Source organism: Piliocolobus tephrosceles, chromosome 7 (assembly GCF_002776525.5).
Source record: "Piliocolobus tephrosceles isolate RC106 chromosome 7, ASM277652v3, whole genome shotgun sequence".
NCBI classification, from domain to species: Eukaryota; Metazoa; Chordata; class Mammalia; order Primates; family Cercopithecidae; genus Piliocolobus; species Piliocolobus tephrosceles.
In genome coordinates this window covers 61,401,767-61,417,941 of record NC_045440.1, presented here as the reverse complement: position 1 = coordinate 61,417,941, position 16,175 = coordinate 61,401,767, and the positions used below count along the sequence as shown (strand labels likewise).

Here is a 16,175-nt window from a genome sequence, read left to right as displayed (position 1 = left end):
AAAAATAAAGATATAACCATTTTTTATTCTAGTTGCTGTTACATGTATGATATCATTTATTCATTCTCATTTTATCGATAAGGACACCAAGACTCAGAAAGATCAAGTGGGTTGCCCACAGTCACATGGCTGGTAAACAGCAGAGAAAGTACTTTATCCCACTTTTATATAGGATAGTTCTGCACTATTATGCATGAACAGAGGTCCTACCTATTTAAGGGAATTGAAGGCTATGTACTCCCACAGCAACTCAATCGATCCAACAGTAAGCCAACAGAAGAGGTCTGATGTGAAATTTATGGGAATCAGGAACTGTAATATGGGGAAGAGAGCATGAACTTTGGAGTCAGAAATACCTGGGTTCAAGTTCCAGATTGGTCAGTTACTAGCTGTATACAAGAAGACTGTATGTGGTAACATGAGTCCCTTTCCTCACCTATAAAATGGTGTCTTCCTCAGAGATTCAATGAGTTATGCCTCTAGAGAAAATGCCCTATAAAACCAGTTGTATATTTATACTCGCGATACTGTATTATTTTTAAGAGGAATCAGAAGCAAAGCTTCTTTCAAGACTCACAATGTCAGCAGTTACTAAGTATATACATGAACGTACTTCAAAAAAAATAATGGATACTAAGATTAGGATAAATTAGCAGGATTGTCTTTCTGCACTGGTTAGTGCTAAATTCAGTGTCCACTTCAAAGAAGTCTACACAACCTCATATCACAGATTTTGAGTATAAATGTCCTGATACGGTTTGGCTTTGTGTCTCCATGAAAATTTCATCTGGAACTGTAATCCCCATGTGCTGGGGGAGTGGCCAATCTGATTGTTTGATAAGGCATGGCCCTTCCTCTATTGTTCTCTCTCCTGCAGTCTTGTGAAGAAGGTACCTGCTTCCCCTTTGCCTTCTGCCATGACTGCAATTTTTCTGAGGCCTCTCCAGCTATCCAAACTGTGAGTCAATTAAACCTCTTTTGTTTATAAATTATCTAGTCTCGTGCCATATCTTTATAGCAGTATGAAAATGGACGAATACACGTCCTTTCTGATCTTACTTTACTGTTTCTACCATTTGTTCCTTAGCCCTTGAAATTGTCTGGCTCTGTGTCCCTACCCAAATCTCATATCAAATTGTAATTTCCAATGTTGGTGGAGGGGCCTGGTGGGAGCTGATTGGGTCCCAGAGGTGGAATTCCCCTCCTTGTTGTTCTCAGTGACAGTGAGTTCTCACGAGAGCTGGTTGCTTAAAAGTGGGTAGCACTTCCCCCTTCACTCTCTCTTTCCTGGTCTGACATGGCAAGATGTGCTTGCTTGCCCTTCACCTTCTCCCATGATTGTAAGTTTCCTGAGGCCTCCCAGCCATGCTTCCTGTACAGCCTATGGAACTGTGTGTTAATTAAACCTCTTTTTCTTCATAAATTCCCCAGTCTCACGTAGTTCTTTTTTTTTTTTTTTTGAGACGGAGTCTTGCACTGTTGCCCAGGCTGGAGTGCAATGGTGCCATCTCAGCTCACTGCAACCTCTGCCTCCCAGGTTCAAGCAATGCTCTTGTCTCAGCCTCCTGAGTAGCTGGGATTACAGGCGCATGCCATCACGCCCGGCTAATTTTTTGTATTTTAGTAGAGACGGGGTTTCACCGTGTTGCCCAGGCTGGTCTTGAACTCCTGAGCGCAGGCAATCCACCTGCCTTGGCCTCCAAAGTGCTAGGATTACACGTGTGAACCATCATGCGCAGCCTCAGATACTTCTTTGTAGCAGTGTGAGAATGGATTAATGCAGCCCTTTATGGTAGGCAGAATAATGCCCTCCAAAAGATATTAACATCCTAATCCCCAGAACCTGTGAATATTTTACCCTACATGGCAAGGGAACTTTGCAGATTTGATTAAGATTAGACCTTGAGATGGGGAGATTAGCATGGATTATCCAGGTAAGCCCAATCTAATCACACGCGTCCTTAGAAATGAAGAACCTTTCCTACAACAGAGAGACATGGGATGGCCCAACAATAAGAAGAAAGGTGAGACACAAGAAGGACGTGACCCACTGTTGTTGGTTGTGAAGATGGAGGAAGGGGGCCATGGGCCAAGGGATGTGGGTAGGTGAGTGGACTCTAGAAGCTGGGAAAAGCTCTCAGATGATAGCCAGGAAGGAAATGGAGTCTCAGCCCTACAGTTTCATGGAAGTGTATTCTGCCAACAACCTGAATGAGCCAAGACTCTCTAGAAGGGAACCCAGTCCTATCCAAACCTGGATTTCAGCCCAGTGAGACATGTTAGACTTCTGAACTATATGATAAGATAAATTCATGTTACTTCAGTTGCTAAGTTTCTGGTAGCTTGTTATGCTAGCAATAGAAAACTAACATATATACACACACACACACACACACACACACATACACATATATATACATATATATCCTTACTCTCTCATTTACATTAAAAAACTAAAAAAAATTATGTAAGTGCCCTTAAATCCTGTTTTGAAACAAGGAGGAATAAATTGGTCAATGCATGCAGCCTACCCAGCAGAACCTACCTAGCACACATTCATCATTTACTGAAGCACTAACTCTAACTCTGTATCAGGCACCATCCTTCCTTTAAGGAGTTGGCTACAGCATGCAGCTATCAATATTCATTTTCTCCCTTAGATTTGGCTAAAAACACAGTGACTCTCAGCTATACATGAAAATGAGAATACTTTAAAGTGAGAACTGGGAGAAACCTAAAGCTACATTGTGACTATGAAAAGTAAAAATTCAGAGGATATGGGGAAGAAAGAGCAAAGGGGAATGGAGCCAGACCACCCTGTAATCAAGAGAACGACCCGTGGAGTCAGACACCCCTAGATCTTTGTTCTACCACTGTATTTGTTCGTTTTTACACTGCTATAAAGACACTACCCGAGACTGGTAATTTATAAAGGAAAGAGGCTTAATTGACTTACAGTTTTGCATGGCTGGGGAGGCCTCAGAAACCTTATAATCATGGCAGAAGGGGAAGCAGGCACATATTACATGGTGGCAGGATAAAAACAGAGTATGAATGAGGAACTGACAAACACTTATAAAACAACCAGATCTCAACAGCACTCACTATCACCAGATCAGCATGGGGGAACCGCCCCCATGATCCAGTCCTCCCACTGGATCCCTCCCTCGACACGTGGGGACTACAGAAATTAAAACTTGTAATGAGATTTGAGTGGGACACAGAGCCAAACCATATCAACCATCTATTAAGATAATTTGCCCCAAATGGCACAACTCAGTTTCTTCATCTGTAAAACAGTAACCTCATATATCTGTTGAACAGATAATAAGTTTTTGATATGGTGTAGGAACTATAAAAAGTGTGGAGGATTACTCATGAGAATCTGCTATACAGACCACAGTGCCAAAAGCTAATGTGATGGAGAATTCCATACGAATTCAGTCTGGCTACACCTTAGGGATTAAATAAAATCCCCCAAAGCAGAAAATTTGACAGCAGAAAAAGAATCAATTTTAGAAAAATAAGCAAAAAAGGCCCATGGCTAAACCAGCAGTGGAATTTTACAGTACTACCATCACTACAAACAGTATTTTTTAAAAATACTGATGACTGGGACTCCCCAGAGAGTGACTAAAACAGCATTTCCATGAATGAGAACCAAATATTAATAGTTTGAGTTGAGAAACACCGCAGAAATTAAAAGGGGGCTTCTATCTGTGCATGACAGGAAAAGAATCTAGAACCTTTTTGCCAGGCATCCGTTACTCACAAGTAACAGCTAAAACTAGAGTACTTTAAAACTTGCAAATAATCAAGGCTAACGAAACCAAATGGGACAGTTTCTTGGAGAAAATGTAAAGTTAGGAGGGAGACAAGAGAGGTCTGCATATGTCTGCATCTTTTGTACCAAAGGACACAGTCTCACAGACTGAGGATGAGCAGAGAATAACAAATGAAGTAAGCACAGCTGGGCCACAAGGAAAGGGAAAAAAAGCTGAGATGGCAAAATTAGGGTTTGCTCAAATAAAACATCAAACTGGCTGGCTACTGCAAGATGAGGAAAGCTGAAGAGTTAAAATGAAGGAGGGGAGCAGTTGGGGTGATAAAAGAGAAAATTTCACGCTGGACAGGAATGGCATGGAACAGAAAGAACAGAACACCAACTGAGAAGATAAGGAGGGAGAGTCACCAGAGGAGTTTAAGAAAGGTAAAATGGAATGAGAACAACAGGGACAATGGCCTCTATGATTCACTATAAAGTCTCAGGCACAGCATAAATATTAGGTGGAGGAAGCAGTAAATAAACTGGGTTATAAAACAGACAGAAAAGAGCTAGTCAAAAATCCTGAAGGACCACCAATAACATACATAAAGCAAAAATTTAAGGATAACAAAAGTATATCATCTAAATTGCGAATGATGTTAAAAGATGTTTCAGCTCTCATTTGATAAATGAAACAGCTAAGCACATCTAAAAATGGGCAAAACTAAATAATATAGTTTAGGAATCTGTAAGTCACACAACTATGAAGAAAAGCAGGGAAGGATTAATATAAAATTCAGGCTAGTGGAAAACTGGTTGATAAAGAGATGTATGTAAGAATGTAGAGTCCTTGGCTGGGCGTGATGGCTCACACCTGTAATCCCAGCACTTTGGGAGGCAGAGGTGGGCAGATCACGAGGTCGGGAGATCAAGACCATCCTGGCTAACATGGTGAAAGCCCGTCTTTACTAAAAATACAAAAAATTAGACGGGTGTCGCGGCATGCGCCTGTAATTCCAGCTACTCGGGAGGCTGAGGCAGGAGAATGGCGTGAACCCGGGAGGCGGATGTTGCAGGGAGCCAAGACTGCGCCACTGCACTCCAGCCTGGGTGACAGAGAGAGACTCGATCTCAAGGAAAAAAAAAAAAAAAAACAAGAATGTGGAGTTCTTCTGCATGTGTGTTTATCATTATTCTTTAAAACTATTAAACTGCATATATATTACATATATTCTTTTATATGCATGCTATATCTCATAATAAAAAAGCTTTCATAGAATTTTTCTACCTCTGAACTTCCCAGTTTGTTTTTTGAAGATAACTCTAACAAATCTGCTTATATAATAAAATAAAATGACTAGTATTTCTGGCCACAGGTTTTGCAACATTCAGCTCCACCTCAAATTTAGTCAATCAAAATCCCTAGGGGTTGGGTTGCTGAATTTTTTTTTTTTTTTTTAAACAAACACCTCAGTGATTCACAAGAATCTAAAGAAACTCAAATTTGAGTCTCCCACAGGAAGGTCTTCCTTCTGTTTTTCTCTAGAGCTCCTGAGAATCTAATCCCATTCCTTCCCCAAATCCTCTAGAACTTTGCTGCTTCCCTCCCCTTCTCTTGTATTTAACTTTCAACCTCAAGTCTCTCCTATCTTAAAATACAAACACGCACTCACATTTACTCTTCAATAAAATAACCCATGCATGGTTCTACTTGTAATACTATGTGTGATATTGTTTAAATTTTTTAAAAAAACAAAGTAGGAGGACCCTACAATATAAAAAGCCCCATTTCACCAACACCAACTCTTCCAGTGTAATCAATATAAGCATATAATTCTACTCTCCACTCTCCTCCCCAGAAGTAACAGTTAAGTGTGTAGTCTTGGGACTTTTTCTGTCTATTTACACATATAAAAATCCACATTTTTTTTTAACAATATAAATGAAAATACACCTTAGTTCTCCCCCACATTGATGTCTGAATCAAACACTGTGGCAAAGCACTAATGTCTTCCTACCATTTCAACCAACAGTCCCTAATCTCTACTGCACATGACACTGGTAACCACTCCCTCTCTATTCCATGACACTGTACTGCCCAGGTCTGTCTTGCTTTTTTGATTATTCCTTGTTAGTCTACTATGCTGATAGCTTTCCCCACGTGGCCCATGAACACTAGTATTTCCCACCATTACATCCATGCTTTCATCTGTTAAAGCATTCAATGAACAATCACACCTACTTCATTCCAGGAGGACAACTTTGTCAGATCCCCATTTGTCAATGGTTTAGCATGTGAACCAATGCTCCAAATCACTTGCATCAAAGAAACAAATGCTGCCTTGCCATGGTGGCTCACACCTGTAATCCCAGGAGGCTGAGGTGAGTGGATCACCTGAGGTAAGGAGTTCGAGACCAGTCAGACCAACATGGCGAAATCCCATCTCTACTAAAAATACAAAAATTAGCTGGGAGTGGGGGCGGATGCCTGTAATCCCAGCTACTGGATAGGAGAATCACTTGAACCTAGGAGGTGGACATTGCAGTGAACCGAGATCACACCATTGCACTCCAGCCTGTGTGACAAGAGCAAAACTCTGTCTCAAAAAAAAAAAAGATAAAAGAAACAAATGCTTGCAATTTTGGCATGATACATAATTTCACTTTGCAACTAATTCAAACTGTATTATGATCAGCAAGCCCCTAAGCCAATCAGGAGGACGGGAATCAGAAGTAAGCTTGAGAAATTAATTTTTTAAAGTGATAACTTATTAATAATTATTTTCATATCATGATAATTTTTCTTCCCTACATAACCTTGTAATTTCAAAAGCTCAGAAAATGAACTCTCAGGTAACAGAGACTCCATTTTATGTTATTAGCTCCCAAATCTATCCCAGATTATTCTCTCCTGAGCCAGAAATAAACTTTCAACTACATACCAGACATTCCCCCATGCCCACTCTGGCGGTGCCTACTCATCATTCCAATTTCAGCTCAAACATCACCCAGTGCCTCCCCTCAAGGATCCATCCACTTATCTATTAAATGAATCTGACACTCAATGGTGTACCCTTGCACCTAAAACAAAGCCAAAGACCTTTCTAACTAAAAAGATTATTTAAAATGCAAGTGGGGCTGACAGCAGTGGCCCGTGCTTGTAATCTGGCACTTTGGGAGGCTGAAGTGGGAGGATGGCTTGAGCCCAGGAGTTTGAGACCAGTCTGAGCAACACAGTGAGAGCCCATCTCTACAAGAATTTAAAAATTAGCCAGGCATGGTGGCATGTTCCTGTGTTCCCAGCTACTTGGAAGACTTAGGGTGGGAGGATTGCTTGGGCCCAGGAGACTGAAGCTGTAGTGAGTGAGCCTTAATAGTGCCACTGCACTCCTGTCTGGGCGACAGAGATCATGTCTCAATAGATAAATAAATAATATAAAGTAAAATAAAATAAAATAAAATGTAAGTGGTGTATATACATAAGACTGAAAAATAAATAAAAAATAAAATGTAAGTGGGACTGGGACTGAAGAGAAGGGAAACAGAATGAGGGAACAGAGGAGGGGACCAGCATAAAATGCAACAGGGAGTGGTAGGATTTGTTAAAATCTCAAAAGAATGGATAAAAAGGAGTTGGCCAGGTGACAAAAATTTTTGACATAACTTTTTTTGATAGGGAAGAACAAGAAAGGGTGCTTCAGATATTAACAGAAATAAGAACGCAACCAAATTTGTGCCTTTGTTTACCCTGCTGAGCATTAAGCGGCAGGGAGGGTTAGTGATAAGGTTAAAATGGTAGGCAGATGTTAGAATTTCAGGAGCAAAAATTACTATAGGTTTGTATTTTTTCTCTCCTTCTGTGCTTGATAATTAACTGCTTATTAAATAAATAACTGCTTATTAAAAACCACTTTCCACTTTACATCTAGATTTAAATGACACATTTTACTAAATGACTCAGAAACAAGACAGGAACAAGGAAAAAATTTAAAACTACATTTTAACTGCATTTAGGCTTACAGTAAGAAAACAGCTCAATAGTATCATCATGATCATGTAAGTTTTTAAAACCTCTTCTACTAAGGAGGGAACTCTGTAAAGGAAAAATGTGCATTGTTCCTTTCCCTTGAGAAGTCAAAGTACTTTCACATTTATCCTCATTTTATCTCACATACTGAGAGAAGGTTATAGGTTAGGGAAACAGGGAAACAGAAAAATTAGGTGATTTCCTTCATTCTAAGATGCATGTTTTTGACCTTGACTTTTTAAAAAATCAAGGTGGATCTCACATTACTGATTTTAAAGTCATCTTTTCTAGGGGAGGGCCACACTGAGTGTATCTTACAACTATGAGTACACTCTGAATTTAAAAAATATGGTAAAGGATTTTGCCCAAATTAATAAGCAAGAAAGTGGCAGAACTGGGCAAAAACAACAACAACAAAAAATCTCTGTTAAGCTATTAATATATACAAACAGGAATATAGCAGCTTGTTTGGCTCCTCTCTTATTAATTAAATATACAGGGCCTACCTTTTACTAGGCTCTTCCTGAAAGAAACACAGCCATGCAAAACATCTTTTCTGCCTTCAAGAAGTATATAATGGTGCCTACATAACAGAGATGCCTATATAAGTATCTATAAAACAAAAAAGTCTGGGATCAATATCAGAAGAATGACACAGTGAGAAACATAAATTCAAAAAAGGAGTAGTCACTTTCGGCCAGGATAATGTGAAAATCTTCACACAATAAGAGCTTAATATATGTTGACTGTGAAGGCATTATGGAAAACTCAGATAAGACTTGGAAGGACCGATGGATTTTCCACAGGGAGAGATTGTGCCAGAAAGCACTCTAAGAATAGAGAGTAGCAGGGCCCAGGAAAAAAACACCGAAATCAGCCACGGGGTCTCAAATGGCAGAAGCAAGGTAGGGAACAGTGGGAAAGAAGGCTAGAAATGTAGATAGGGGCTAAAATACAGAGTTCATTGAAGGTCAAACTAAAAGTTGTGAGCAAACAGGAGTAGCCTTTTGACATTCACGCTTCAGGAACACTAAACTGACAGTAAACTACACTGGCTGAACTGGAGTGGGGAGAAGTACTGCTGCAGACAATACAGTGTCAAGAATTCCGTTCCTGAACTAGGTCGTATCAGCAGCAATGACAAGAAAGAAGTGTCTTCCCTTCGAACTGCGTGGGGACTGCTTTTGGATAAGAGCAAATTCCAAGAGAACAGAGCATTAACCTGTTAGGATTTGTAGCCCCACTACTCCCTGCACAATACTTTATTTACCCACAGTAGAGTCTCAAATAAAAAACTGAAAAATGGCAACCAGCAAAGTCTGATTTGAATCTTCACCACTAATGAGATAGCCAAAAGGCCATAGTCACAGCTTCTATTTCTCAAACCCAGTCATATTACAGTTAATGTGGCATTCCTCTCCAATCTTGTTCTTACAGCCTAAATCAAATTTTGCCAGAAGGCTTTAGAATTCTCCTTCCTTCGTCCAAATACACCACAGCATTTTTCTTTTAAAGTTTATAAATCCAATTTACACACACACACACAGCAGAAAACCTTGCTGAAAACTCATTTATCTAGCAGAAAGTTTTTCTTTCAGGCAGCAATCAACATGCCTTTTTTTTTTTTTTTTTTTTTTTTTGAGACGGAGTCTCTGTGTCGCCCAGCCTGGAGTGCAGTGGCATGATCTCGGCTCACTGCAACCTCCACCTCCCGGGCTCAAGTCATCCTCCTGCCTCAGCCTCCCAAGTGGCTGGTATTACAGGCGCCCACCACCACGCCCGGCTAACTTTTGTACTTTTCGTAGAGACGAGGTTTCACCATGTTGGTCAAGCAGGTCTCAAACTCCTGACCTCACCTCAGGTGATCCCCCACCTCGGCCTCCAAAAGTGTCGGTATTACAGGCGTGAGCCACCGCATCCGGCCAACATGCTTATTTAGTTACTTATAGAGCCTGCCACATCATTAGTTCAACTACAAACTGCTGCTTATATTACCAAAGTTGTGCAAAGGCTCCAAAGTTGTGCAAGAGTAACCACTGAAATCAGACTCTGGTATATTAATAGTTGCAACATCTAAACAATCTTTATGTTTATTATTAGATTCAAAGCAATGCCAAATCACAAGTATTAAAAATATCTACGAAGAGTTTGTTTACTTTTCTGTGAAATATACTAGGATGTCATTTTAAGTGAGAATAACTGAATTTCTTTCTGCTTCAAATGGACATGAGCTCACCCGAAAATTAGCAGTTGACACCGAACTTGACATATCCAAAACATCAGCGTCCCCAACAGACATACGGACGTACACACCAGAGCACTGAACGACTTTACATTACTATTAAATAACCCCAGTTCACACGTGGCAAAAGTGCACAGAACTCGTTCATGCTTTCCTAACCCCGAAAAGGATTCTCCAGCCGTCAAGTAATGAGACGTGACTTATTCTACCTTGAGAGTTAAAGGTGTTAAAAAAGCACATATATGTATATATTATATACATATTTTAAAGCTTTCCTTTTCTCCTTCTCAGTTGCCTGTCCCACACCACAACGCGCCTTGCCCAGGCCTTGACAGATGCATGCAGGTGGAGGAAGGTTGTTACTGGTCAGGAACTAAGACCCAGGCCCCAACACCTTCTGCTCTCCTAGGATTCCCTTTTTCTTTCTTCTGGGGCCGCGAAGAGACCTAACGCGAGGGGCTCTGGGGGTGGGGTGCAGTCATGTGAGTCGGGTCCCGGCGGCCCTGCGCTAGGCCTCCCCTCCTGTCACACACTTCCTGAATCGAGTGTCGCAAACGGCTGCCGCGGCCCTCAGCTGCAAGACTGGCCCGGTCGGGGGCCGCAGACCGGGCCTGGCCAGGCCGCGGCCGCTCGCAGTGCCCACGTCACCAGCTCCAGCACTGCGGAAATGGAGCGGCGCGGACAGGAGGGAGGCGCCGGGTGGAGTCCGCGTCCCCGCCACCGCCAGACGCCGTTTGCCCCTCAGCCCGGGTCCGGAGGCCGCCGACACTCGCCCGGCCGCGCCCGGGGCCCTCACCTGTGTCGCCGATTATGATGTACTTGAAGAGATAGGCGTACGCCATGGCCGCGGCCGCTCAGTGCCAGGGCACACGGCTCCTCCTCCCGCTACTGCTCCTCCTCCGCGCCCCTAAGCCCGGCGCCGCTCAGCCTCGAAACGCCAGGCCCCGCCCGCCGCCGCTGCCGCTGCTGTCAGCCGCCGGGAGTGAGTGGCTGTGAGGAAGCCGGACGAACTGACACCCGCAGAGCAGGAGACAGCGCCCGACCGAGCCCAGCCGAACAATAACAGCCACCGCAGCACCTCCGCCCCGCCTCCGCGTCGACCCGGAAGTGCTGCGGCCGCCGGCGCCGCCGGAGGAAGGGGGAGGAGCCCCGCACGCTGGCCGCGCCCGGTCGCTGCAACACCGCCCCGCACCTAGTGGGAGTTGCCCGGTCCGCTCTGTCCCCCGGCAGGGCGAGTCCAGGCTCTGGTTTTTCCGCGACGTTTGAGCGGGCGAGCCTGGCGGCCGGGAGACGCCGGGAACGGGGCTGATGGGGAGGCAGAGGCCAGGTTCTGTCGCCTTCCGCCCTGCGGTGGGGGCGTGGGGCACGTGGGGGGACGGCAGAGGCGGTGTTCGGTGCAGGGCCCCGCCCTGGGCTGCTGAAAATGTGTGTGAAAATGTGGGAGGCACACGGCGAGGGGGTGGGGGTGGGGTGTTATTTCTGTGTTTGGCATCGGGGCTTGAAGGTGAAAATGGCAGTATTTATAAATGGGAAGCCGTAAATCTGGGACTGCGAAGTAAATCATGGTATGCGCGTACAGTGGAGTACTGCGTTGCTCTCACCTGAGGTCAGGAGTTCGAGACCAACTTGGCCAACATGGGGAAACCTCGTCTCTTCTAAAAATGCAAAAATTAGCCGGGCGTGGTGGCGCTCGCCTGTAGTCCCAGCTACTCTGGAGGCTGAGGCAGGAGAATCACTTGAACCCGGGAGGTGGAGGTTGTAGTGAGCCGAGATTGCACCACTGCACTCCAGCCTGGGCAACAGAGCGGGCCTCTGTCTCAAAATAATAATAGTAAATAAAAATGAATAAAGCCTCTGGATCTGTCCTGGTTCTGAGGGCTGCTCAAAAAATAAAAAAGCCTGATTTAGGTTAAGCAAAACCGAGACAGTCTGTATATGTGTGTGTATATAACATGCACCATATGTAATATATGAATTGTATACAATTTTTGTCTGTAACAAATAGTGGGAAAATATTTACATACCCATATATGCATAATCAATCTGAAAGGAAAGGTAATTGGTGTTTAAGAGAAAGAAGGGAATGGGATTGGGGGGAAAATGTACTTTTCCCTGAATTTTTTTGTGCAGTTTGATGCTTTTTGCAGTGTTCATGAGTTACCTATTAAGAAATACTGTTAAAGGAAAAAACAAAATGACTATGCATTCGAGTAATAGTTATTGAATACTATACTATGTTTCGTGTACTGCCAGGCATAGCAACTAGAGGCCCTGCATGTTCTATGTTCTGTTTTTCTACTTTCCTTTTTAAATCATCCAGCCCAAAATGTCACCACTCTGTTAAAAAAGAGCACAGGTTATGGAAGAGGAGGTGGAGAATAGAGTGTCAGGAAAGATTACTTAGAGATTATGATTTCTGAGCCAGGAATATGAATGATGTATAGAGTTTGTCAAAAGAACAACAGTTTGGGGAAGGGAACCAAAGTTTATGGGCAAGGAACAGAATGTGCAAAATTCCTGGATCTGTTGAGGGAATTTGAAGTTGCAGAAGGAATCTAATTGACTAACTCATATCTTCATAACCCATAACCTCATATGGAAGGAGAATCATTGCTGGGGAATAGTGATTGGGATTTAGTAGCCCTGGTTCCTTTTGCCTAATACTCTTCTCTTTGGGGCCTCTCATTATATAATTAGTGCTGACATCATCATGCTGGATAGATGTGGAGAGTTGCTATGTGCTTTGGATGGCCTTGCCAAATATGAACTCACAAGGTTTTTCTGGAATATTTGGAAGGGATTTTACTAAAGGGTGAGGGATGGCACGGAAGAATTTGACATGAAAAACTACCTGGAATTGCAAAATTTGGTTCATTTACCTTTAGTTTGAGAAAGGGGAGGTCCCTGCCCAAGGCTTCCAGGTTTCAGGTGTCATTTTGTCCCTCCCACTTGCGTGCCTTCACCCAAGTCTTCCTGGGTGATAGAGGAGAAACTCAAGTCTTCACTCTCACAAGATAGAGGGACTGGCCTTCCTTCACCAACAGCCTCAACTGAACAACTCTGTCAGCATGTTACACAAATGCCTGGCATCCTAGGAGTCAGGAGTATTCTTGCATTGTTAGAGGAGGAGAGTACCTGGAGAGGTCTCTTGTGCCAGGTTATGCAGGGCCTTGTGTGTTATGTCACCACGCATTTAGAACTTTACCCAGTAGACAAAAGGGAAATGGTGACAGGAAACAGGGTCAGAACTGGGTATGTAACAGAAATCATAGAAATGGATATAAAGCTATAGAGGTAATGTGTTATAAGGAGAATAACTTGGGAAACCTGGCTTCTGGTCTTGGCTGTACCTGTAACTGATTGGATTAATGTGAGGAATCGTTTAGCCTCTTAAAGCTTCAGAGCACAGGTTGCGATAGCTTGTGCCTGCAGTCCCAGCTACTTGGGAGGCTGCAGAGGGAGGATAGCTTGGGAGTCGAGGCTGCAGTGAGCTAAGATGGTGCCACTGCACTCCAGCTTGGGCTATAGGTTGAGACCCTGTCTTAATAAATAAAATAATTATTAAAAAATAATTTTAAAAAACTTATGAGTGGTTCAGTGCACTTGTCTATAAAGTAAAGGAGTTAAGTGTTTCTTAAAAGGGCTATTCCAAGCATGAAGTCTTAATTTTCTGCTTAACCAGTGTCCAAATCTAAAGCCATCTGTAAAAAAGGTAGTAATCCTCTTGTGAAAATGCAAGGGCCATAGATGTCAAATGCATATTGTTCTGACTGATTGATTGAGAGGTCTCGCTCTGTCATCTAGGCTGGAGTACAGTGACCCAATCATGGCTTACTGCCGTCTTGACCTCCTGGGCTCAGGTGATTGTCCTGCCTCAGCCTCTTGAGTAGCTGGGACCACAGGCACATGCCACCACACCCCAATCATTTGTAATTATTATTATTTGGAGAGATGGAGACTCCCTGTGTTACCCAGGCTGGTCTTGAACTACTGGCCTCAAGCAAGTCTCCCACCTTGAAGGACAGGATTTTCAAGTTCTTTTCTGGGCTTCAGTTTTCTTTTTTGGAAAATGTGGATAATAACTGCTTCACAAAGTCCATTTAGGATCAACTAAAATAATGTATGTGAAAATACCATGTAACTTATGAAAAATGTATACCTAATACATAAAACTCTTTGTGCTGCATAATTTTTAGTAATTGCCTTGAGGGACTGAGTGCGGTGGCTCACGCATGTAATTCCAACACTTTGGGAGGGAAAGGCTGGAGGATCCGTTGAGCCTAGGAGTTCAGGATCAGCATGGGTTACATGGTGAGATCCTGTCTCTACAGAAAATTTAAAAGGAAAAAAGAAATTACCTGGAGGAAGTAAAGGCCTAATCACTATATAAATTCATGGTTTAAAATTAGCTTCATTCCTGGCTCTATTTTATGTCTCTACCTTTTTATCCTATGTATGACTCATAATATTTTGTTTTATTTTCTATAAACCTATAATCTCTTTTAAATCCTCTTGGAAAAAATACAGGGTATAAATAAAAATCACATAAACTTCATTTAAAACATGTTCTTTAGCCCATAAAATCCAAACATATTTTTCAAGAAAAGTTCCCTAGACAAAATAAGAGAAATAAACCTCTCTTCCATTAAATATAGTATACTTACTGGGTTTTCCATTCAGTTTGATTTTCGGCTATTTTCAGTCTCTCTCTTAGGATGTATTGTGATAACTCTGTCTCTCAGCCTTACATCATATGTGGTCTGAATGTCATAACTGTGAAATTTCAAGATTGTAACACTACATTCTTCAGTGTCTCCTAATCAAATTCTCCATGACATTTTCAAGTACAATGCTATGTTTGAAGTTTGCATTTGCTTCTCCCAACCAAACTTTCATGTTTGTATTTTCTCTGGTTTTAATTACTCTCAGGCTTTGGGAAGAGGGATAGGGTGGAGTGGAATGGGAGAAGGTGGTTGGGAATACTGTAATCTTGAGGTTTTTGCCTTCGTTTCCATGGTTCCTTAGCCAATCCTTCTGAAATGGTATGCAAAACTGATAGTGAGGTATATATTTGCACATGTACACTTTTATGGGAGAGATTCTTCCATGACCCAGAAGTAAGAACAATTGTGAAATGCCTGCCTTCAGCCCTCTCCAAATACCATAACAGAACTAATATTCCAGCAAATACTTAAACTCGTTACCAGTTTTTTGTTGTTGTTGTTGTTGTTTTTTTGAGAAAAAAGTCTCGCTCTATCACCCAGGCTAGAGTCCGGTGGTGCAGTTTCAGCTCACTGCAGCCTCCACCTCCCGAGTTCAAGCAATTCTCATGCCTCAGCCTCCCAAGTAGCTGGGGCTATAGGCGCACACCACCATACCCGACTAATTTTTGTATTTTTAGTAGAATTGGAGTTTTGCCATGTTGACCAGACTGGTCTTGAACTCCTGGCCTCAAGTGATCCACCTGCCTTGGCCTTCCAAAGTACTGGGATTACAGGTGTGGACCAACACACCCAAACTCAGTACCAGTTTTGGAAGAAGAAATAATTAGATTCAAATCCTGACTTTACCACTCAACATCAGTTGAGCAATCTTGGATAGATTACTAAATGCTGTAAGCCTTAGTTTCCCCTCTGAGATGACATATATAAAATGTCTAGCACTGTGTCAAGCACACAGAGGACACTTCTTAAACATTGAGGTTGCTTCCCCCTTCCTTTCCTCTCCTCCTTGTCCTCCACCTTCAACCTGTTAATAAGAACTGTAGCTGTGAAGAAAATATATCTCTCCCTCTACCCCAGCTCACCCAACTGGCAATAACAAAAAAACCACAGGAGGCTGGGTGCAGCGGCTCACACCTGTAATCCCAGCGCTTTGGGAGGCCGAGACAGGTGCATCACCTGAGGTCAGGAGTTCGAGACCAGCCTGGCCAACATGGCGAAACGCCATCTCTACTAAAAATGCAAGGATTAGCTTGGCGTGGTGGCATGCACCTGTAGTTCCAGCTACTCGGGAGGCTGAGGCAGAAGAATCATCTTAACTCAGGAGGGAGCAGTTGCAGTGAGCCGAGATTGCGCCACTGCACTCCAGCCTGGACGACAGAACAACACTCAGTCTCCAAAAACAAACAAACAAAAAAA

General features: G+C 42.8%; 1 protein-coding gene across 1 annotated transcript in view; it reads right to left on the bottom strand.

The window, feature by feature from the left end:
- Positions 1-11,359, bottom strand: part of RAB2A (RAB2A, member RAS oncogene family) — a 109,090-nt gene extending 97,731 nt beyond the window's left edge. The window contains exon 1 of the mRNA XM_023222361.3: positions 10,832-11,359. Coding sequence (XP_023078129.1) covers positions 10,832-10,877 — 46 coding nt within the window. The 5' untranslated portion in view covers positions 10,878-11,359. The remainder of the gene's footprint in view (positions 1-10,831) is intronic.
- Between the last annotated feature and the right edge of the window lie 4,816 nt (positions 11,360-16,175).